At 40.4% G+C, this 23,013-nt stretch overlaps 1 protein-coding gene across 2 annotated transcripts in view; it reads left to right on the top strand.

Annotated features, from left to right (window-relative positions):
* LOC149301027 (serine/threonine-protein kinase ULK2-like) overlaps positions 1-23,013 on the top strand; it is a 54,193-nt gene that overhangs the window by 4,299 nt on the left and 26,881 nt on the right. For both annotated transcript variants that reach the window (XM_089484533.1, XM_089484532.1), the window contains exons 3-5: positions 6,413-6,454; positions 20,898-20,930; positions 22,372-22,408. In XM_089484533.1, coding sequence (XP_089340659.1) covers positions 6,413-6,454; positions 20,898-20,930; positions 22,372-22,408 — 112 coding nt within the window. The remainder of the gene's footprint in view (positions 1-6,412; positions 6,455-20,897; positions 20,931-22,371; positions 22,409-23,013) is intronic.

Genomic DNA, 23,013 nt, shown 5'->3' with positions numbered 1-23,013 from the left:
TTGCAAGTGGGACACCAACACATGCCTCACCGATGAGGCCCATAAGGTCTGAAGCATACATCTGGGGGTTGTTGGTTCCCTTGTTCAGAAGCAATTTTCTACGCATGTCAGTTCTTGATCACAGTTAATTTTGTCCCTCTATAATGGCATAAATGAGGTGAATTTTGGGGTGCACATGTTTTACCTACCATTTTGTGCAGAATGTTCCACGATTATAAAGTGAATATGCCCCTTTTCCCAAATTGGAAAAAAATTGCACTATAAGCAGCTTGTAGGAGAATTTTCTGATCTCCTTTACTCTTTGCAAACAATCAGCTTCCTGCATTGTAACCCTGAGCAGCGCAATCGCTAGGATGCAGCCTGACTTCTGATAGTCGGGTTGCAAGGGTAATTTCTTACACTTTACATCACAATTGTTGGAAAAGAACATCCCACTCACAGTCCTATTCTTATACACGCAGTGGCTCAATTCCAACATGAATACCAATAAGCTGGCAATGTTTTCTATCCTGGTGGCTGTTCTGTTGCCATGCTCCTCAACCCCTCTTAGGGCCTAATGACCTTAAAAATAAGACTGAATGTGTTAACCTTTAATGAAAAGCAAACACTCTCTCTGCAGTGAATCACATCATGTTTTCCATTGCGCTTTCAACATATGAATCCTTAACTGACTACAGGAATCTGTCAGGGTTCAGTGAACGTTTTATAACCAGATCTAATGAAGGGGAAGAACTAAAAATGAATGCATCTTCCCCCCCAGGTGAACAAAAGGAACCAAGAAATATCTTTGCTGTTGTGCTTGGTAAATAATTACGTTATTTGTGTGCTTTGCGTCATGATGGAGTTTTTAGCTGAAGATGATATCTAATAGCTATTTTACCTGTAGAGATCTTTCATGTCCCAAAAATGTACATGAATTTATATCTTTTTCTATGCCAGCAAAATAAAAGGTATCATCTTTGCCTTAAGACGTCATACTCTTTTGGACCAATATGGCTATATACCGAGAAAGATACATCATAGTCATAAAAACAGCCCAGAAAACATAGGTTCTACTGTATTATGTCACAGATTCTGGATTAAATACTTCCCTTCTTATTGTAGAGACATAGGTTTCTTGAGTACACACTTAGTTCAAGTGTCCCTTGCTAGTCAACACAAAATCCAATGGTGCCCCATCTGTGCCTTTGGTGAAGCGTTCTGTGGTGCCAAGAAGAGTGATATAAGGGTGGTAAAATTTAAAGTCACAGACAATAACAAACTGGTACAAAAGGAGAAGAGGACCCTGCTCTTCCGAGGTAACGATCTAGTTGGTGGTTGAGGGGGAAGTGAAACAATAGAAACATTTAGTTCCAACGTACATTCAAATTATAATCAAATTAGCCATTACTAGATGTTTTGGTATCTAACAGTAAAACTAGGGCCAGTTCTAGATAAACTCTGGGTTACCAACTGGGACAGGTATTTATGACGCTAAATGAACTTTGTCAACTGGTTTTCTAATCTGAGAAGCCAAACTGCAAAGATAAACCTCTGGGTGCTTAACATGTAAATTAATGCCACAAAGAGGATTATTCTGTCTTCGATAAACAGATGCCATGAAACAGTGACAAAACAATTCTTCTAATTGGTTAACTGCTTTTTGCTGCTGGAAAGCTATTTTGCCCTTCCACTAGGTAAACCGAAATAAATACGACTTTATTGCCAAGGCTTATTGCAAACAGATATCCATATTCCCCCCCATAAGAGTACACATGCACATGCTAATCATTTATCTGTATGTGTACATATGTGTGTGTGTGTATATATATGTATATATATACACACATTTATATTTGGTGTGGCAGTTTCATGCTGGATTATGTCATGTACATTAAAATATTTTATCAAAGATAAATGTTAAATTGACAGCGTGCAGAATATGTTAGTACAACGTGTGCTTATTTTTGTTGATCTAGTTTTGTCGCCAACAGAGTCACCATAGCTCTATTAAAATAGAATGTATCTCTTTATGGATATTTATGGATTTTGCGAGTATTGTCACTAATAGTCCTGTGTCATCTTCTTGTGCATCGCTCTAGTTGCTAAATGTCCTACACTTAATGTAAGTAGGTATCAATAGTTGTATGGAAACCGGATTGTTTGGCCCCTGTTAAAGTATTTTACAGTGCTTTATAAAGTGAGGTTTGCAGATTTTCAAAATAAAATATGGAATGAAACAATAAAATATCTGTCTCCCTGTCATCCAAATCATTTCTTCCCCATTGGTTCTGTAAACAAAGCATAATTCAATCACAGTAACAATAACAGGTAGAACTCTTATAATGGGGCTTCCATAACTCTGCAGGAAACCATGTTATCTTAGGAGGCTGATGAGAACAGGGGCCATGTCATCTGAGGCGGCTAACATGCTCCTGTTCATCAATTCAATTATGGATTGATTACAATAAATGAATTCCTCTTCTCATTATCATTGTTTGGCTATATATATATCTTTATATATAGCGATTAACGGATAAGGATCCTTTATTGTTCTATAGGTGTGGTGGATATATCTCCACACACATACATACACACTCACACCTATCTTTTTGGGGGGAAAGGCTCATTCAGCAGCAGGTGACCGCTCTCATCTGCTGCTCTCTTGTTGTCCTCACTCACTGGTTATGTCTGAGTTCCGGAATATGATGTCAGAGCGGTGGGCTGTGCTCATTTCTACCTGTCAGTCCCTCCGTGCGTTTTCTGTGCACAAAAGGACTGATCGATGGAGTGAGGCAGTGACGCGTGAGATTTGACATTTTCAAATCTTTGAAAACTTTGAATCAAATTAGAATCAGCAGCAGCGATTCAATTCGGAAAAGCCAAATCTTTACAGGGCCCTAGTTTAAAGATATGTGCTGTGGAAGAGAATTGATTTTTAGGCCAGTGCCTTAACGCAAATGATATATAATGTTTGACACCGGAGTCCATTTAAAAAAAATAATATGCTGTGACAGCTGATCAGCATGTGGTCAATGTTTAAAATTTCTGGTTGTAGAAGAGAAGAGTCATGTTACATCTTCCCTCCTAAGATAAAATTCTCTCCCTCCCTCCTAAGATAAGATTCTCTCCCTCCCTGTGAAAACGCAGAACATTCTAACAATGTTTTCCCGACATCACGTTTTGCTTGCAATAACCTATATATATATATATATAGGTATATATATATATATATATATATATATATATATATACTGTGTGTGTATATATATATATATATATATATATATATGCGCTTCATATAAACTAATAATCATCTTGTAATCAGCAACTTTAAAGTGCCTTATTTCATTCATTATAAGCGTTTACACTACAGACATACATAGATCCAGACTTGCGTAAAAAAAAATTCTGATGTGTTCATGCAATGTACGGCATTTATAGAACAAATTGGCAACGTACGATACGGTATATAGTAAAACATGTCCCCGAGTGACGTAAAACTCAACTTGCACATAGAGCTGTGGACCGATCCACTTACGTAAGTTGAGGACTTGCTGCATCTTATGGTCCTAATGATGTTGTTTATTTTTTTCTTAGCTTACCCTATGAAACATTTCCTGTTTGTTGTCAGTGAGGCATAATATGTTTTTCCACTTAAGTTGTGTAATCCCAAATAAATAGCAGTTGGCATGTCAGCGTGGAAGAATCCATGCCCTGTCTGCCCCTCCCCGTTGTGATGTCAGCGTGTTTGTTAGATGCAGCACCCTTTCCTCCCTGCTCCTGCACGCTCTGCTGGTGTTCCCTCTTTTAGTGTTTTTGATCTTAGTCATGCAGCCACGCATGAGCGAGCATGTGCTGCTCTTTAATTACACTGTAAAGACATATATATGCTAGGATCTCCCATCCAGCACATACATTGCAACTATTTCCAAGCCTTCAGCACACATCATCTATCTGTCTTGATGACATCATCACTTTTAAGGAGGAAGCCGTCTGTGGCAGCAGCTGTTTTTGTCCAGTTTTATAAATCTGTATTGTTAGAGGGCTGTATACATTTACTTAAGAAATATCTCAGTTTGTTTTCATTTAAGTGACCACCTAATCTCTCTAGGGCTGAAACAACGAATCGATAAAATCGATAATAATCGATAACGGAAATCGTTGTCAACGATTTCCGTTATCGATTAATCGAGCGATCGATTCGTCGTTGGAGCACTCGGCTCCTTTTACTTACCTCCGCGAGCGTTGCCCCGTTTCTGCAGTCTCCGCCTTCTGCATACGTACGTGACGGATGTGACGCGCATCAAGAGTTTAATAAAGTTGTAGACTTGAAGCTTGAAAGTGGAACGAGTCCGTAGCGGAGGTAAGTATTCTTCATGTCTGTGGGAATGTCTGTGCGAATCGCTCTGTGCGAGTGGCTCTATTCGCACAGAGCGATTCTGGGGGTGGGGGTCCACGGCGGAGTGGGGTCCACGGCAGGGTGGGGTTTCAGGGGATGCAGGGCAGGGTGAGTGTGGGTGCAGGGCAGAGTGGGGGTGGGGGGGCAGGCCAGGGTAGGAGACTGAGTGCAGGGCAGAGTGGGGGTGGGGATGCAGGGCAGGGTGTGAGTGGGGGTGGGGGGGCAGGAGACTGGGTGCAGGGCAGAGTGGGGGTGTTGATGCAGGGCAGGGTGTGAGTGGGGGGGGCAGGGCAGAGTGGGGGGGGCAGGAGACTGGGTGCAGGGCAGAGTGGGGGTGGGGATGCAGAGTGGGAGACTGGGTGCAGGGCGGGGTGGGGATGCAGGGTGTGAGTGTGGGTGCAGGGCAGAGTGGGGGTGGGGATGCAGGGTGTGGGTGCAGGGCAGAGTGGGAGACTGGGTGCAGGGCAGAGTGGGTGCAGGGTGTGAGTGTGGGGGTAGGGTGTGAGTGTGGGGGCAGGGCAGAATGTGGGGGCAGGGCAGAGTTGGAGACTGGGTGCAGGGGCACAGTGCAAAGTGCTGGGGGCGAAGTGCCAGGGCTGGGGCAAAGTGCTGGGTGCAAAGTTCTGGGTGCAACGTGCTGGGTGCAAAGTGCCAGGGCTGGGGCAAAAGTGCTGGGTGCAGAGTGCAAAGTGCTGGGTGCAAAGTGCCAGGGCTGGGGCAAAGTTTCTTGAACAGTAATAGTCCACCTCTTTTCAGAATGTTTGGGGTTATTTTGTTTCATAAATATTGTGTTTGGGTTTTTGTACTTTGAAAATATTGTTTTTTTATTACATCATAACAAAATAAGAATGTTAATGTAAATTTTAAGTTGTTTTTTAACATCCAGTTCATTAAATTATTTTAAATAAACTAAAAATTTGCATATTGGTTTTTTTATCCGATTAATCGATTAATCGAAAAAATAATCGGCCAACTAATCGATTATTAAAATAATCGTTAGTTGCAGCCCTAAATCTCTCCTTTAATAACTTAATTGATACATCTCACTAGACAGGTGCATTCCTCCGTGTAAGAGTACTGATGTATTGTAGACATTTGTTTTCTTATCAAACACAATTTAGGATTCATCCATAACGTACCGCAAGATTTTCCGACTTGCGTGTTTGGAGATATGTGATGAGCTTTCATGTCCTTTCAGAATTTTGATGAGTCTCTTTTGTAGCTGTTGGTATTTTCCCCCCGATGTGGTGTGATTCCTAGCTCAGAAACATTGCAAACCCTAAAGAGTCCCCATCACGTTGTGTATTAGAGCAGACAGGTCGGACTGAGCTGTATGACCCCGTCTCTAAATATGAACCTGTCTCAGGAACACTCGTGTTGTTTTTTTCTGATAGGACTATTTGTTTATCTGAGTTACATCAGTCCCCCTTACATCCCTTTGCTCCTCCGGAAAAATATGGATTAATGCTCCTTTAAAAATAATGCTATCTGTGTTTATATTCGATGGGGAGCAATGTCATATACCCCGCATAGTAATGCATAATACTAGCACTGATTATGGAGGACTTCTATCAAACTTGTTACCTAAATATAATTCTCAAAATAAACCTTGTCCGCAAAACAGACAGTTGGAGTTTGTATCTGTAGATTGTGGCACCTCCTAGATGTGTCTGAAGACATATCGGGGTTCATTCGCTAAAGCAGGAGTTGTTGATTTAACCGTGCCATATACAGGGCAATCTTGGTGAGATGAAACTGCAGCTCTCCGGATAAAGTCCCTCTTTAGTGAATAAACCCCAATGAGTGGCCCTAGCTGCTTGTAGCTGTTGTGTTTCCATCATCCCGCGCTGTAAACTCCCTTCTCTTTGCAGGCACGCATAGGCTGTGCACCGGGTTATGGTTTTTTGTAGTGACTATTCTTTACACAATAGTTGTGCGTGTTCTGTATATAGGTCTTCTTATCCTGTTCCTGGGGAATCCATTTGATACATTTAAACCTAATATCAACATTCTGTATTTTTTTCTTTCTAGGAGCTACAGCATGAAAACATTGTGGCCCTTTACGATGTGCAGGTAAGCCTCGCTTTACTTACTATAGATGTGTCTGATGCTCTGTGAGAAAAAGTATATTCATTTATTTGGATGTGTTGACTTTCAACCCATAGAGGGAACCCAGATAAAGGCTCCATGTTATTACTTAAGAAGAAATAATTATACATTTAGAATTCTCCAAAACATCATAAAAAGCTATAATAAACATAGTGCTTTTAGCCATAGCTTACCTGGTGGTTATCCATACTCTTGTTTCTTTTAGGTACCTGCCTTGCATCATCACAAGGTGATACCCTTTATTTGGCCAACGCATTAGAAGATGTAGAATCACATATGTTTTTAGGACTTCAGATGTCCTTTCTTTCATCTGAAGAAGAAACATTTGAGGTCTTAAACGCTTAAGTGATGCTACATGTTTTTGAATGTTGGCCCAAAAAAAAGGTATCAACTTGGACTAAAGACTCCATCTGCTCTTGGACGAGTAGAGTCTATATAATTTTTACAAATAACCTTAACCTAACACATTTAGCCATTATGTTTCCACCAGGCGGGTAGGAAACAAAAAACAGAATTATGAAATAGCGACTGGTATTTATTTGTAACAGTGTTGCAAACCTAATTAGGTTCAGTGTTTATGAATAATGTTATAGGGCCCATGAGTAATACTGTAACATGTCGTTCCCAGTAGTACCTTAGTTTTGTTATAGCAACAGCTAATTGTGTATGCCCTCAGTTATGAATAAAAAGTATATTGTATTGACATGTACTATCTCAGAATAGATAAGAGCTGCACACGCAATAAAGTAAGGTTCTTTTTATAATTGAAGCTTGAGACGTTTCACAATGAATTCCCAACTACCTCTTCTGCGGAAGTGGATTCCATGAAATGACTTTATCCCCATGTAATTAACAAAAACAATTATATCCTTGGCTAAAGACAGAAAGCTTGGTATCACAAACAGCGAGAGTGCTTTACTGGCAAGATATTTATTTTTTTTTAAACAAATCTGCAGATCGTCCATCACCGAGGTCTGGATGAGAGGCCACTGCACTTGGAGTGTAACTGTTCCTTTAATTTAAAACATCTTCCCTTATCGAGCGAGAGTGAATTCAGTTTCGCAGTTCTCCCATAGTCATATTGGCGAGAGAGCCGCAATACAGTGCTGCATGCTGACAGTGTCTGTGAAGAACGAGCCACTTCCAAATGATGATAAAAATAAAACAAACTTTTAAGAAGCTTTCAATCTGTAGGTCACTGTTTTTGTGTTACATGACAATTAAGTGTCCTGAACAAATGTTAAGAATGAGGGAAAACGGTAAATTATTAAAAATATATACATTTCTAGGAAAGGTTCAGGGATTCATTAGTAGTGGGGAGTCTAAGTTCATTTGCTAACAAATTGACTAGCACAATGTGCAGGTAGAATGTCCTGTCCTCTACTGAATGACGGATATGCTTTGGGTTTCTTTAGCCTGACCCTCTTTTTTTTTTTTTTTTTTTGTGGATATTGTGTTTTTACCTGATATGCTGATATATTGAGTGACTAATTGAGCATTCTTACCTGGACAATCGGGTTTGGTGCCAAGGAAGGTTATTTTTTTTTCTTTTATAGAAGAACGATCTAGGTATATTCTTTTACCCAGACATATTTCCAATATTGTTCATATTAACTGTCTGCCCCTGTCTAGACCTCTTGTTGTTTCTGTGATTGAGTAATTCCCAGCAGCTACATGGTTACATTCGACAGTGCAGTGACAGCTGCCTGTGTACTTTTAATACAGAGATCTATCTAGGATCAACATTACTTGCATCAGCAATCCTATGAAGCTTCATAACTGAAAGCACATGAAAGCAATTAAAGTATCACGCTGAGGGGAAAACCCACTGATTTATGCTTTATTTCATCTACTCCCAGACGGTGGGCGTAGAATGTTTTTTGGTTTTTTTCAGAGCAACAACTCCAAGATCGGTTGGGGGAAGGGGTGCAACTTTCATTAAATGACGCTTTTACATTGTTTTCTGCTACGGGTTAATCTCTTCAATGGGCAGTTTCTGGATCCCAGCTTTATTTACTAAATTAAAATGTAAAACCTCTAAGGGGGCCTGACTGGTTTTTCTAGTCACCTGTAAATCTTATTTTACAATTAGTTTGTAGGCAGCAAGATTTCTGGACCAGTTTAAACAAGCATAATGCTAGCGTCATGTAGAAGCGGCTCATTTAACCATTAAACGTATAATCTCAACAGTCCTTAGTCTTGTATCATCATAATGTACGCTACCAGGCTCAGGGAACATATACTACTAAAATACGTGTTGGTGTGGAAGTCGATGTATTCACCAGGCTGCCCAAGCGACGCACAAGTATCCGCTGTTTATTGCTTTGTAGAAGCTGAATCCTGAGTCAGTTTGAAGCTAGGCTAGATTAAGGATTTCCTATAAACACGCCAAGGCAAGAACTTACTGAAGAGTTTTGGTGCCTCATCTGCTGCTAATCGGCTGTATCATGTTTCATGTCAACCCCTATCCAGCGTTTTAACTCTGTTCTTCTATTTTAATATAAAAGTTCTGTATGCAGGAGCTGTCAATCTTACTGCTGCACCTAGTTTTATATTACTGGCTCATCCCAAGATATCTGTGGCAATAGCTTTACAGGGGAACACCATGGTTGTACACCCACGCTATAACCGGAGTCTCGTAAATCAGAGTCTGGAAAGTGTGCCACAACCTCCTGCCTTGATAGGATTTTAACGCACACGGTATAGACCCGAATAACTTAAGAACGTAAAATACCAACATAAGTCAAAGATGGTTTTATTAATGAATTGGGGTTTTATCTCAGATGTGACAATAACCCTTTAACCACAGCATTCTTTTGAAACAGCCTTTCCAACTAGTGCAAATGCAAAAATGTTCCCTTATTGTAATGTATGCCTAACAGCCCCAGCTCAGTTTTCCATTGGGCTGTTCACCGTACTGGTGTGTGTTGCATTGCTATCACTTCCCCTCGCATTGGAAGCTGGGGTTAAGTGCAAATGGTGACCCTGTTTTTTTTTCTTCCTGCCCCAAGGTCAGTGTCAGACTACTCTATATGTACAGGTGGAAATGGAAGTAGTCCACATTGTGCTTTATACTAGATGTGATCGTTCCATTGCTGCGAATAGAAATAAAACTTTTGCTTAAAACTGCGGTGTCTTTTAATTCTGCTCAATTCGTGTGACCTTGGGCAGGTGACTTCATCTTCCTTTCTTTGGTAAGCCGAGTTTAATTGTAAGCGTGCTGGACAGAGACGAGTCGGTGTTTAGCCATGAAGGACCTGTTTGTTTATTACTGGGCACTCACTCTGCCTTTGAAGCGTTGTACGAAGGCTCAGTCTGCTTGTATCGCAGCCGTACACAAAGCTTGTATTTATCTCAGGCAGTTTGGGCCCACACATGAAATCTTTGTCTGTGAGTTTCTTCCCCCCCGGGGACTTTTGCGGTGGCAGAACTGACCTTCAGAGTGTTTCATGTGATTGACTGAAATGGTATCTGTGCACCTGTAAGACACTTAGCTGTTTTCCATTCCCCGTGTTTAGTGAGCGCTGGCGTACGCGTGCTTCGCAGCCCTTGGAATGCAGCCATAGGGCATGTTTGTCATGAGACTTCTCATAGGATCAGTGTCCTATTTTCAGTCTAGTGAGTAGGTAGCGATATATTAACCTGTCCTTTAGAGATTAACCAATTTAGTACAGGAGGAGGCTACGTAAGCATAGATTCCAGGGCTATCCGAAGTTGATGTAGGCAGCGTATTAAGGTAATGGAAAGACCTGCATTCCAGCTTAAGATAGACCATGTCCTTAAAACTAAATATCTAACCTTATCTATTTCACTGTACTATAGAATGTTGTCCTCAAGTTCTATACTTCGCATGACAACCTGCATTTTAACGTCCTTGCCCTTAACCACTTTGTAGTTGCTGAGCTTTGCAACGTTTGTTGTAATGCTTAGAATCTGTGAAAAAGTCTCCTTTTATGAAATATAATTATGGGAAGAAACCCATTGCATGCAAAAGCTGTACTATTTCAATAAAAAAAAAAAAATATATATACGTCTTATATACGTCCTTGTATAACAGGGACTTTTGAACTATTGGTAATCAATATTCAGTGTTTGATTAAATAAATGTAGGACTGAACAGCGACTTTTCATGTTTCTGTTTGGTGTACTTTCTGGGTGCTGATTCTGCAATATGGATTACCTCAGCTTTCCTCCTTATGTCTCAGGTTCGTTTTATTTTACCTTACGTTACGTTACTAGCGATAAAAAAAGAAATATTGCCCAATAACCGTTACAGTTCGGCTCCGAACACTACCTTACGTGACTTGTGAGATCTTTTTATAACCCAGAGGTAAGATAACGTCAGGGAAGCACGACAGCTCTAAGAATATATTTTGCAGAAATAAAACTGGGAGTTTATTTCTTGGATCCCGATGTTTGTTTTGTACAAACAAGCTTCATGATATTGTATTAATGTTTTAGGTCAATTAAAAAGGAAAATATGTAATTGTTACATATAAGTTTAAGGCGAACTTTGTTACGTTAATGATACAAGAGGCTATAGCATCCCCATACTTGCCACAGGCTACACCGACCAGTGCGAATGTCTACTACATGACATCTAGTCAGCTTGTTATAGCCTGTTGATGCTTAATAATACAGAGAATAAAAAGGGTCCATAAAAGATGTATTTCTCATATCTGAAAATAAGTATTTACATTTCTAGGAATGACGTGAGCTATTCGAGAGAAAATGGCTTATAATGGCGTTTATACAGGGCTTTAATGTTCGGTACAACCCTTGATTTAGGAAAAGCAGCCATGTAAGATCCACCCGCATCCTTCCTGTCCACCTTCCTTTACTGGCCAGGGGTTAGGAAGGATGGGTGTAGATGCAGCTGTGTTTGAAAGCAGCGTCTACTTCAGAGTGGTTAAAGGCAGAGGAACATATATTTATTCATAAGTGTTACATCTATTATAAGTTAGAATGGTCAGTATGTCCTTACGTGTCAACACCTGAGGTTTCAAAGATTTTCCTGTCCATAGTTGGCTGAAACAGTGGTTCCACTAGATGATTTTAATTTGCCATTAATTGACTTTGTTAGGCCAGATTTGCCTCTTTATTCAGTGTCCTGCCTCAGTTTCTAGATGACCTCTAGAGCAAAACACCAGGTGCACATTTCTTTGTTTCCCACGTGGATGTGTTTTGGATGGCGTCTTGTATTTGGCATCGTTCAGTGCACGTGGTCCTCATTTTATCACAACATTAAACATTTCCAATCAACTGGAAGTCTTCCCAGATAATCTGGTGAGTCATTAAATGTTAGTTTACTGCTTGGCTCTGAGGTTCCACGGTCTGTGCTCTGACTCCCGGTTTCTATAAATAGGGGGATCTCTAAAAATACTCTGTAGTACATCTGAGAGGTGGAATACTGGCATGTGTATTCACCCTCACGGCAGGCTTGGTCTGGGGGTACGTGCCTCTGTTGCCACACACAAACCTATACTGGGCTGTTAAGTGTTTCAAATGCAATTGTGTGTAGCTTGAATGTTTAGCGGTAAGCTCCCTACCCGAGGCAGACCTTGACATCCACACTGCTTGTATAGATAGCCGATCCAATATGAGGAACAAATAACTTTCTCATGATTACTTTAAGTCACTAAGGAAGGCAAATTTCTAAAAGCTATCTTAAAATGCAGATTATCCATGCTGTAGTTAGTCTATAACAGAACTTTTTGGGAGTAGCACACTATTGGCAAAGTATTATACAAAATATCACATCTCTCTGATACTAATCTAGTGACTTTTGTTTCTTTATCTCCCACCATTTCCTGTGTTATTGTTCATCTCCTTTGTTACCATAAGCTAAGCAAATATCACCATTCCATACATTGTATAGATATTGATAAGTGTGAATTATGCCAGAATTATGCCCCTACCTCAGTTCCAAAGGTAGGATTTAGTAATAAAACCCGCACTGTTGGTGAGCCTTGAGGACTGAGTTGGATTCCACTTATGATGATATTATTTATTGATTTATATAGCATCATAATATTCTGCAGTGTTGTACAACACTTAGCTGTTTTAATTGAAAACAAGGAAATTTCAACATAATTGCGAAATGTTTTTCTAACGAGCAATTAGCCTTTTAAACTTCAATTAGTGAACACAAAGTGCCATTGCAACACAGGATGGTTACTGATAAATAGCTTCTGTGCACCTATAAAGATATTTCATTAAAAATCAAACATTTCCAGCGACGATTGTCATTTACAACATTAACAAACGTCTACAATTTATTTCTGACCCATTTCAAGTTATTTTATTGGAAAAATATGCTTTTCTGTCAAAAACAAGGACATTCCTAAGTGACCCCAAACTTTCGAATAGCTATCTACATCATAGACCTTTATGTATCACCATATCGTAATTGGCCTGAAAGGGTTATACGCCAGATATAGAATAATATAAACAGTGATGTAAGTGTAATATTCACATTTGTTATTGTGATCTTAGGGGATTTCCGTTTGAATGCCTGGTTGGACTTTTGTATTGCGTATTTAGTTCGCAGTAAGCATGTTATTGTGTCGTGTGAAGTTGGCAGTTTGTAGGAAAGTTAAACATTTCAACCCCATTTCACACACACACACTGTATGCACATAGCCTTTACACAGGTGAAACCTGCCAGGAATAGCCCTTCTTTCCTGCCAATTCCCTCTTTGAGATTTGCATCACTTATTAAATATACATACAGAAATGTAAAAAAGAACAACATTATGAAAATCTCGAAATGTTAAATTACTGTCCAGCTACTGATAATACTCTAAAGAATAGCTGCAGGCTTCCCGACGTATATACCACAACCATTTGTATCTGCTGTGTCCCATAGGAAACTCTAGCCTGGCTAATCATACTTCAGCATATGGGTATTGTCTGTTTATTCAAGTGACATGATGCAAAACTTCTTACCAAGACACTTCATAAAGTCCATCGCAAAGGAAGATGTATAGGAGTCCAAGGCTGTACAAGACCTGCACCCGATGAATAATTACATGGTGTAGCAATCATCCAACGCAGCAGCACAAGAATAATTAGCCTCCCAGGGCCTGTAGATCACTATTAAACATTCTATATATATTTCACGTTAAACGATCACCATAATTCATGAACAACCTATTGGCTAATGCCTTTGGTCAGTGTTCCACAACCCAGTAATCGAAGTAGACTAATAAGGCAAATTTAGCAATTACCACCTTCTATTACAATAGGGAGTCTCCTAAAACCTGGACTGTTGGTGGAGAACTGCGTCGGGAACCACTTCCTTTTCGTTCTAACCTTGTGACAAACTCTTAGGTTTTTTGTTTTTTTCTTGTGTAGACTACAAATTTATTAGTGGAAAGTGTGAAATGCGGGCTGTATATAAAACAAACTTTTTTTTTTTTTTTTTTTTACTAAAGCTTCATAGCGCAGGTTAATGAACCGAGTAAAACATGAGTTATATGACGTTTAGTCCTTTAGAGCAAGAAAACACGTAATTGCCGTGCCAAAAGTAACCCTATTTTATTATGTTTATTACTCTAGCTCCAAAGAACGTATTCTTACTTAGGAAATCATAGGACATCAAAATAAATGTCCAAGGATGTGGTTGTATAGTTGGTTCGACATCAAATAACCATTCAGTAACTTGCAAATATATAAATTTGACAATATAAAACTAGCCACAGGTTCAGCTTGGTTTCAACACGTGAGCTGTCTTCCGCTGAACACAAGCCAGATGCCAGGAGTCTTTTACTGCTGTTTTTATGTATCTCTTGTGGATTATTAACCAATACTGTCGTATGTTGAACAAACACACACATATGTGTGTTTATATGTATGCACATACTGTACTTCTTGGTATTGTAGAAGGGTCTTATTGCTCTTGGTGTTTCTGAGCTGCAAGGAGCCTTGTTGACTTGAGTTGCTATACATGAGAAACTTCTTCATTTTAATTGCTGAGTCACAGAAACATATTATGTTTTGTTATGACCTGCATTGGAAAAACAGCTTGAAGAATAAAAAATGTTTATGTAAAGAGGAAGCGTGAGAACTGTGAGAAGCTCTTCACTGACAGCACGGTTTTGTCAGAGCTTTGTTACCCACTTCTAGTATTATGGCAATTTTAGCAGTGATCACTGGTGGGTTCTCAGTCGAATGAAAAAGGATATTAAAACAACTTTTAATCAGAAAGAACTTATATACAAAAGCATGATGACTAATATGGGGCATGAAATAGTCATTATTTAGTGTGGTTCTTTAGTTACGATTTTTCATACTCCTATCATTAGCACATAAATCTAGTGAACAGAGATAATGTCCTCTCACATGGGTAGACTACTTGCGCTGAATGATTCTTATATCCTGTTAAATTCAGTGTTTCTATCATGGCTGATCAGGTTTCTGTTGTTTATTGACCGTTACCAGCTAGTATTAACAGTTGATTTCTTGAACCCTGATGATCACTAATTCTATTCCTGCTACAAAAAGTATTTAAGTGATATGTTTAACATACAGCATGAACTCAGTGACACTGCTGGTTATGTCTTTAAGTTCATTGCACTGGATGATCAGAGGCCTCGTGTGTACTGCACTACTACACCCTGTTGTTGTGATGTATGGATGGCCACCAGGCTAACTCCACTGTATGCCAAATATAAGATTGGTAGCCACTCGTGTCTAACAGTCTGCCTGACTGAGCTGTTTAAATGACAGCAACTTACTGTGGGACCTAGAATATTGTATCGTATATAATATTGCATTATATATAATCATTAGATTTTTTATATTAGTCTGCCTTTTCTTAAGCCCTTTATGAACCTGAAAAGACTTATTAAAGGACAAAATGGACAACGTAAAGATCACTGAAGTGCATAGTGGCTGGAGTGTCCCTTTAAAGTTTTCTATACTGTTTTTATGTGACGAAAAAATAAAATGTTTAACCCCTTCACGACATAAGTCGTACCAGGTCCCTTTTGTCCAAGCTGCTGTTTAGTATGAATACGGTGGCTTGTGGTACCATAAGAAAAGAAAAAAACCCCAAAAGGTTCTCATAATAGCTTAAGGATACCAAGGGGCTTTCTTAGCTTTGAACCAAGAGGAGCTTTTGGCACATATATTTAGAGACAGGAAGGATGTTTGTATGCTAACCACCATCCACAATGATGGCACTGTGGCTGTTTCTGCCCGGGGTAAACCTGAGGTCCTAAGGAAGCCAGCCTGCATCATGGCCTTCAACAGGCATATTGGGGGGATCTTGATTTTGCAACCATATCTCATGTGGAAGACAAAAGCCTGGTATAAGAAGGTTGCAAGCAATCTACATGTTGCAGATGGAAAACCCATAATGCTTTTTTGATTTAAAAAAAAATGCAAACACCACCAAAATAGCCACATTATTACAGTTTCAGATGACGTTAATCAGAAATACTTTAGAGAAAGATGTGCAAATCTTGCAAGAAGTCGGGCAGCACACTTTTCTTTTAAATTCCCTGAAAGGCAGTAATCATATTGCAGAAACGGGGCTTTTATTTGGCCTGCCCCAACTACTCCCTGTTCAGGCAAGGATTAGGGATCCAATTCATAAGCATAATGCTGGACTTTGCTGACCATTGTTGTCAATTTTGTGTGCCACAATGCTGGGACATATCGATCTCCGCATGCTGTAAAATCAATGGGGATATTAAACAAAAACAGACGCATTAAATTTCCACCAACCTGCAAAAAATGAAAAACACAGGAACGGTGCAGGCTGTGCTATGATAAAAGGCACGGGAAGGACACAACATTTTACTGTCCTGATTGCCCTGATACTCCAGGTCTGTGATGCACACCTTGTAATATTTCCCCCTTTAACGGCCAAAATAGATGAAAATCCTGGAGGTGTAGGGTGATTTCCAAATCAGTGCAAGTACAATATATATATATATATATATATATATATATATATATATATATATACTCTTGGCTAAAGTAATGAAGCATTTTTAACTCTGTGGACACGAGTCCTGACACCCACCAAAAAATTGTAGACCAAACAGCTGATCTAGTCGTCCCGAGTCTAAAATAGTTGTCTGTAAATAGAATCTGCACGTGGATTTCTTTACTACTGAATGTAAGGAGAGATACAAGAATCAGCCTTTCGTAGTCTTTCTGGTCTGCAAAACCGTCCGACATCACTTGGCAACACAAGCTTTTGTGGTTTCCTAAAGTTTCCTCTTTGTTTTAAGTTCGAACCAACCATAATCATTAGATTTGTACTGGGTCCTCATTGTGTGGCCCACAACTGCCCTAAAGACAAAGCTACTCTTATTTTCAGTTTCAGTGCCGTTGGTATAAACAACTTGGTCACATTGGAAAGTATGTGATGAGAAGCTGCTGTGAAATGCGTATGTAATGCTTTGAATATGATGGTAGAATTTCCATACTTGTCTGATCTGCTGAGAATGATGGCCAGTGGAGATCTCTCATTTCATCTCGAAAAAGATTACATGACACTGAGTTGCGATTACTTTTGTCCTTGTGTGCTAGGAGGTGGACATAGCAAGCTTTTATCCTACTGCAGTGGTAGACTATGCAGTCCTTGTATTTTGTTCCCTTTCGGGAAAGGTAATGCACAGCTGCAGACCCACTTGAAAAAAAGTGCTGAATAGGCTGAATTGTGAGACATTCGGAGCAGGTGGCAGAACCAAAATGTCTCTTAATAAACTTCCTTGTGCTCCTACTTATCAGATAAAGTAAATATATTGTAACCACATGTCCTAAAATGACACATCACAAACTGGGATGTTAAAAGAAGAAGTGCCTGTTTGCGGCCCTTGAGGACTGGAGTTGTGCAGCCCTGGTGTAGAACAAAAGATAATTACATTTAAAACTTTCACTAGATTTCACAGTAATGTGATAAAGGCACTGCCCGTGTGTATCCGTAATGGTTATTATTATTATGTATTGTTTTATATAGCACCATCGTATTCCATAGCGCTGTACAATGGGTAGACAGGACGTAACAAACAGTATATAACGTAACAATTCAAATTATACTCCCAGAAAAACTACCGTATTTGCTCGATTATAAGGCAAGGTTTTTTTCAGAGCAGATGCTCTGGAAAAATACCCCTTGTCTTGTATTCGAGGACGTCTTCTAATCAGACCTCAAATAGAGGTTTGACTACAAGACTAAGATCCAGATCCCCCGCAGTGCTGTAGGGGACCTGGATCCTCCTCTCTGGCAGCCTCTGCTGCTGCCGGCACTTCCTGTGGGGGCTTCTATGACGGAGCGCCGGCATCACATGACCTTCCGGTGCTCCACCACAGAAGTGCCGTCAGCAGCGGAGGTTTTCTGTGTGCATCCCGCAAACCTTCACCTGCTGCGGGATGCGCACAGACAACCTCCGCTGCTGCCGGGGCTTCTGTGGTGGAGCACCGGAAGGTCATGTGATGCTGACGCTCAGTCATAGAAGCCGCAGCGGAAGTATTGACCACCAGCAGCAGGGGTCTGCATAGCACAGACCTTCACCGGCTGCCCCACTAGACACCAGGGAGTCTGAAGCACAGGTCACAAGTAAAAGTATGCACTGCTAAATCGGGGAAGTGGTTTTCTGGAGACAGAGTGGCATATAGGGGGTTAAAAGGCATACAGGGAGGCAGAGTGGCATATAGGGGGTATAAGGCATATCTGGGGGAAGAGTGTCTTATTAGGGAGGCAGACTGGCATATAGGGGGGTATAAGGCATTTCTGGGGGGCAGAGTGGCATATAAGGGGATATAAGGCATATCTGAGTGGCAGATGTGCATAACTGGGCGGAGTGGCAAATATAAGGAAATAAAACAAAGTATTTTTCATAGTTTTAATAAATATGAAAATATAGTTTACATGTGAATTAATATTTACTAGTAAAACTTTTTTCCTATAGGGTAGTCTTATATTCAGGCTTTTTCTTTTTTTCCTAAATTAATCAAATAAATTAATTTTGGGGGGGTCGTTTTATAATCATGGTCATCTTATAAGTGAGCAGATACGGTACTTTTCCATAGGACTTTAGTTTTAAGTGAACCCAGCGGTGTGGTTATTTTGCTTTCTCTTGCTCTATTTGGTGGTGGCCTTTTTACGTTTGGCACCCATTCTTTTCCTATTCCATCGGCACGCTGTCTCAGCTTGTCTGCTTTGTTCTCCTTCTGCCCTTATAATGTGTCATTTGCTGGCAAACTGGTGCCACTGTGTTTTTTCTAAATGTCAAGGGCAATGCTTTAAAAAGAACATCTCTTTATTTTTAATTGAAGATGGGTGCCTAGTAACTTCGGAGGCATAAAATCTTTATTATTCCTACTAAGAGGATTGCAGTGCATTAATTAGTGTTTTGGGGTAATTTCCTCCCAAGGAGATCAGTATATGAGATTGTCCGTGCATTTACTATTCCGTGTAAAAATTAGAAACTACAAACATGTCAAATAACTAGCCCATAGATCATAAGAACCTATGTGACAGCTGTGACGAATGAGCTAAATATGTGAAATTCCTACTGCACCTGACTTACGCAAATTTTATTAAACTTTTTATAAAGTGCAGAAACAAAAATAAAGCAGTGAGACTTGTGTTTAGTGTTGGTTTTATTTTGCGTTTTTTTCTTGCTTGCATTAGGCGAAAGTAAAGAAGCATACTTAAGTACACTTCCTGTGCTTGCAACATAGTGAACCCACTGAAACGAATACAAGCTCCACTCACGTGAGATGTAGCCAGTAGCACTTATGCTAGTTGAATGCTTACTGCTTTTAGTTGAGGAGGAAAATAAGAAGGAAAACATTCGATTTTTTTGAAAATGGACTTTATGCGGGCTAGGCTTAAGTCCACAGGTGCCCATTCACGCTATACACTCTAGATGAGTGGGCTTATCTCACATTACTGTCCTTCTTACATTTGGCCCTAATGATTTAGTGCAGGAGCTGTCTCCTGACTGGTCTAGGTCCCTGCAGCTGCACCAAAGTAACAAAACAAGCTTTCATGTAACCGGAGCTGCCTGCCGTGGAAGCAGCCGCCAGTTGGAGGGCCTCTCTGTCAGGAAGGCTGACGTTCCTAGAAGTTCACATTCTAGCAATACACAGAAAAACAATCAGTGAACTTGAACTTTGACTTGCCACGAGGTGTGAACTCACTAGTGCTCTTGCAAACTTAACCCCGTGTGTGCTATAGAATAGCTCTGACACTGAATATATTCACTCTGAATGTGTTGACATCCTCTAAATCTACCTATATCGAAGGACATGATCTAAAAAACAAACTTTTTGAAATGAGGCGCATAATGCATGTGTGTGTTGGATACAACATAGTTTTACAGTATGAGTACTCGGTGGTGCTTCTGCCTTAGGGTAAGGTGTGCAGGACCCCACTGTGGTTTAGCCTGCTTTTTTAAAAGGTTTGTGTCTCGGAACATAATAAGTAACAAAAAGTCACCACCGCTCCTGTTGTTTAAGAAGAAAAACACATATGCACTTCTTTGTGTCTGCTCCTTGAAGAAACCCTATGTTTGGCAAAAATTTTACGAGAGAGAAACCTTATAATAAATACAATGGAATAGGAAAATATCTCAAACATGTACTTTTGTATATAATGTCACTGGTCAGATAACTGCCCCGTGATCAGAGCCTGTTTGGGGGAATTATCCAAATAGCCGTTTCTCTACGTCGACAAAACCTGTTTGTCAGATTTAAAGGGACAGTCACATCTGAGGTCCCATGTCATTGTTTTTTTCCTTATTCCTCAAAAACCAGGGTTTTGGAGGAACTCCATAATTTCACTGCTTATGATTTAGGAAGGGCTACAACAACCTTGCATAGTTAAATCAATAAGATTTATTTAAGTCCCTGATCAGGTTACAACTGCAAGAAAGGCTTGGTTGGTCCTCTAGCATTTAGTCCTGCATAATGGATAGTGTGGTGGGAGAGTTGAAACTGAAATTCTACCGCACACTCATCTCCAGGCTTCCACTTTAGTTAATAAACCCCACCACCGAATGTCTAGTCCCCGTTGTTGACAGATCCGTGCCTATGGTGAAGGCATGGCCCCACTACGTTCACTTCTTAAGCCAGCTGCTTTCTTAAATGTGGGGCACATTTGCGTCCTTTTCTAAAATGTATTTGATGTATTATGTATAAAGTAATTTCATATGTGATGGGGGCCTACAGTAAAATCAGTAAAATAAATACATTTGTCTTTATTAATGTTATCAAAGTAGTGTTTTGTTGTACAATAGAGGTGGAGGCTTGTAAATCACACCCATATTCACAAAGCTAAAGTGTTCACATGATGACTCGGAGCAAGTGCATTGGTGATAGCCCTTCCATGTTTATTATCTTCTGTGGATCTCACTTCTAATTCCTTTCTGGTCTTATTTTCCAGGAATTACCCAACTCCGTCTTCCTGGTCATGGAGGTAGGCATGTGTGAAATTAATTAATCTGTGATGAATATTGTGTAGATCAGGAATCCTGCTTCTGCACTTGATCTAGCGTGTTACAATAATGGATTCCAGGCATACCTTATGATTGAATGCAGTGCCAGATTAAGACCCGGGGCCCCTAGGCATGTGAACACACACACAACATATCTGAAACAGACTCCATCTGTTCTGCATGCGTCAGCAATTGCATTGCTAGTAGATAACTGAGAACGGATCATCCAGTCCAAGAGACACTGTACTAGAGCCGGATTATCCATTAAGGCTTTGGGGACTCCCAGAGCTGGGGGTTGTTTTTAGCACATATCACTTGCCCAACATGGACTGTAACACATACTTTCGGAGATTGCATTTCTTTGCATTTACATGTAAACAGAGAACTTGTGTACAGATCACTTGGTTCAAGTTTAAGAGTACTTTTCTGCATCTTAAACAAGTTTGGAATTGTCTCAGTTCTGTGTAAACAAGTATAAGGGCACTTTCCTTCTCCGCCTTCTTGCATAAAGAGCAGTCTACAGCTATATCCCAGAGCCAGCAGCAGACAGTCTTTGCATATGGTTGGCCGCTACACTTACTGGTGACTACAAAGTCACCAGTAAGCCCTGAACATAAGACGATTATCTTTTGGGGGGTGGGGGATCAACCACTTTTTGTTCTCATTTCTCACACTCTCTTACGCGCTGTCAATGTCTCCCTACTTTCTCCAACGACCATTTCCGTGTCCGTGTCATTTCCCGCAGCTCTGCTTCTTCTCTTGCCTATTCTTCTTTTTTTTTTTCTTCACCCGCTTCTCCCCGTGTCTTCTTTCTTTGTCCGCATTTCCGTGAACCAGGCCTCCCAAAGCAATTGTGCAAAAGTGCGGAGCCATTGGGCACACCCTCTCCGCCCTTTTGGGAAAGTACTCAATGAGGCCAGAGTAATGAAGATGGATATGCAGAGAAAGAGAAGCGTTTCTGCACCTCTCTTTTTCCGCGAATCTGTCTGCATTATTCTGGCCTCTTGGAGTACTTCTGCAAATGGGTGTAGCCACAGGGACCACCTCTGCAATCGAGTGAGAGAGAGGATGTGGGGCTCTGTCTTTTTGCAGAAGTGCTCCAGGGGCCCAGTTCACAGAGAAACAGGCGAAGAAAGAAGACACAGGGAGTGGTCGATGAAGACAGAAGAACAAAGAGAAGAAGTGGAGCCGCAGGAAAGAAGACCGGAACACATAAGCGGTTGGCAGATAAGCTATGAAAACAGTGACGGAAAGTGTGAGTGAGAGTATGTGTGAGAGCGTGTGTAGGGGGAAAATCACATATGATCATCTAATCAATCCGCTTTTTTAGGAAATAGTCTTGTTTAGTTTGATGGAGCATATATGCAGTTTTGAAAAAGATTGTCAAAATAGTTAATGACCATACGTTTTTCTTTTCAACAGTACTGCAATGGAGGGGACCTGGCAGACTATTTACAAGGTAACTTGTTTAACTGTAAGCCTTTGCTGATGCCCCCTGCAAACTGCTGCTTAAAGGTGCCTGCTTGTTGTTAAAAACAGTAATGGGAGCCTTGGATTCACAATTAGATTTCCTTGGCTGCCCTGTGCTGCTGTTGCTTTGCCATGCCTGGGAGTCCAAAGCTTTAATTAAGTTTTATATTAAAGCATGCAGTGAATGGTGCTCCCCGTGTTTTGCAGAAGGCTTTAAAGAAAGCCAGAGGAAACCAGTCATGTTAAAGGCTTACATGGCTGTTCTTGTCAGGCCCTCTCTGGCATCATTAGCATAAACTCTATGGTACTACTGGTATTTTGACTTGTTCTGACCCAAAATGTTGGACAGGTGATGTGTTCTCCAGTATCAGAACTGATTAGCAGACTTGTTTTGGGCTGGTGGTGTCGGGTGGTAGTGTCTGGTCCTTTTCCAATTGCTATTTGATGGTATAGTCGCACCCCAGACATTTCATGCAAGTTGTCACTGTCTGGCACATCTAAAAATGCTTCACTCAAAATATACCAAGGCATTCTGGTTATTAAATCTCTGTGACGAAGATGGTGTCTCCAAAAACATGGCTCTTTAAGCTCGAA

This window comes from Sceloporus occidentalis, unplaced genomic scaffold (genome assembly GCF_023333645.1).
Source record: "Sceloporus occidentalis isolate IW3139 unplaced genomic scaffold, rSceOcc1.0.p SCAF_22, whole genome shotgun sequence".
NCBI lineage: Eukaryota > Metazoa > Chordata > Lepidosauria > Squamata > Phrynosomatidae > Sceloporus > Sceloporus occidentalis.
Note: the sequence above shows the minus strand (reverse complement) of the source record. Positions and strands in the feature narration are given on the sequence as shown.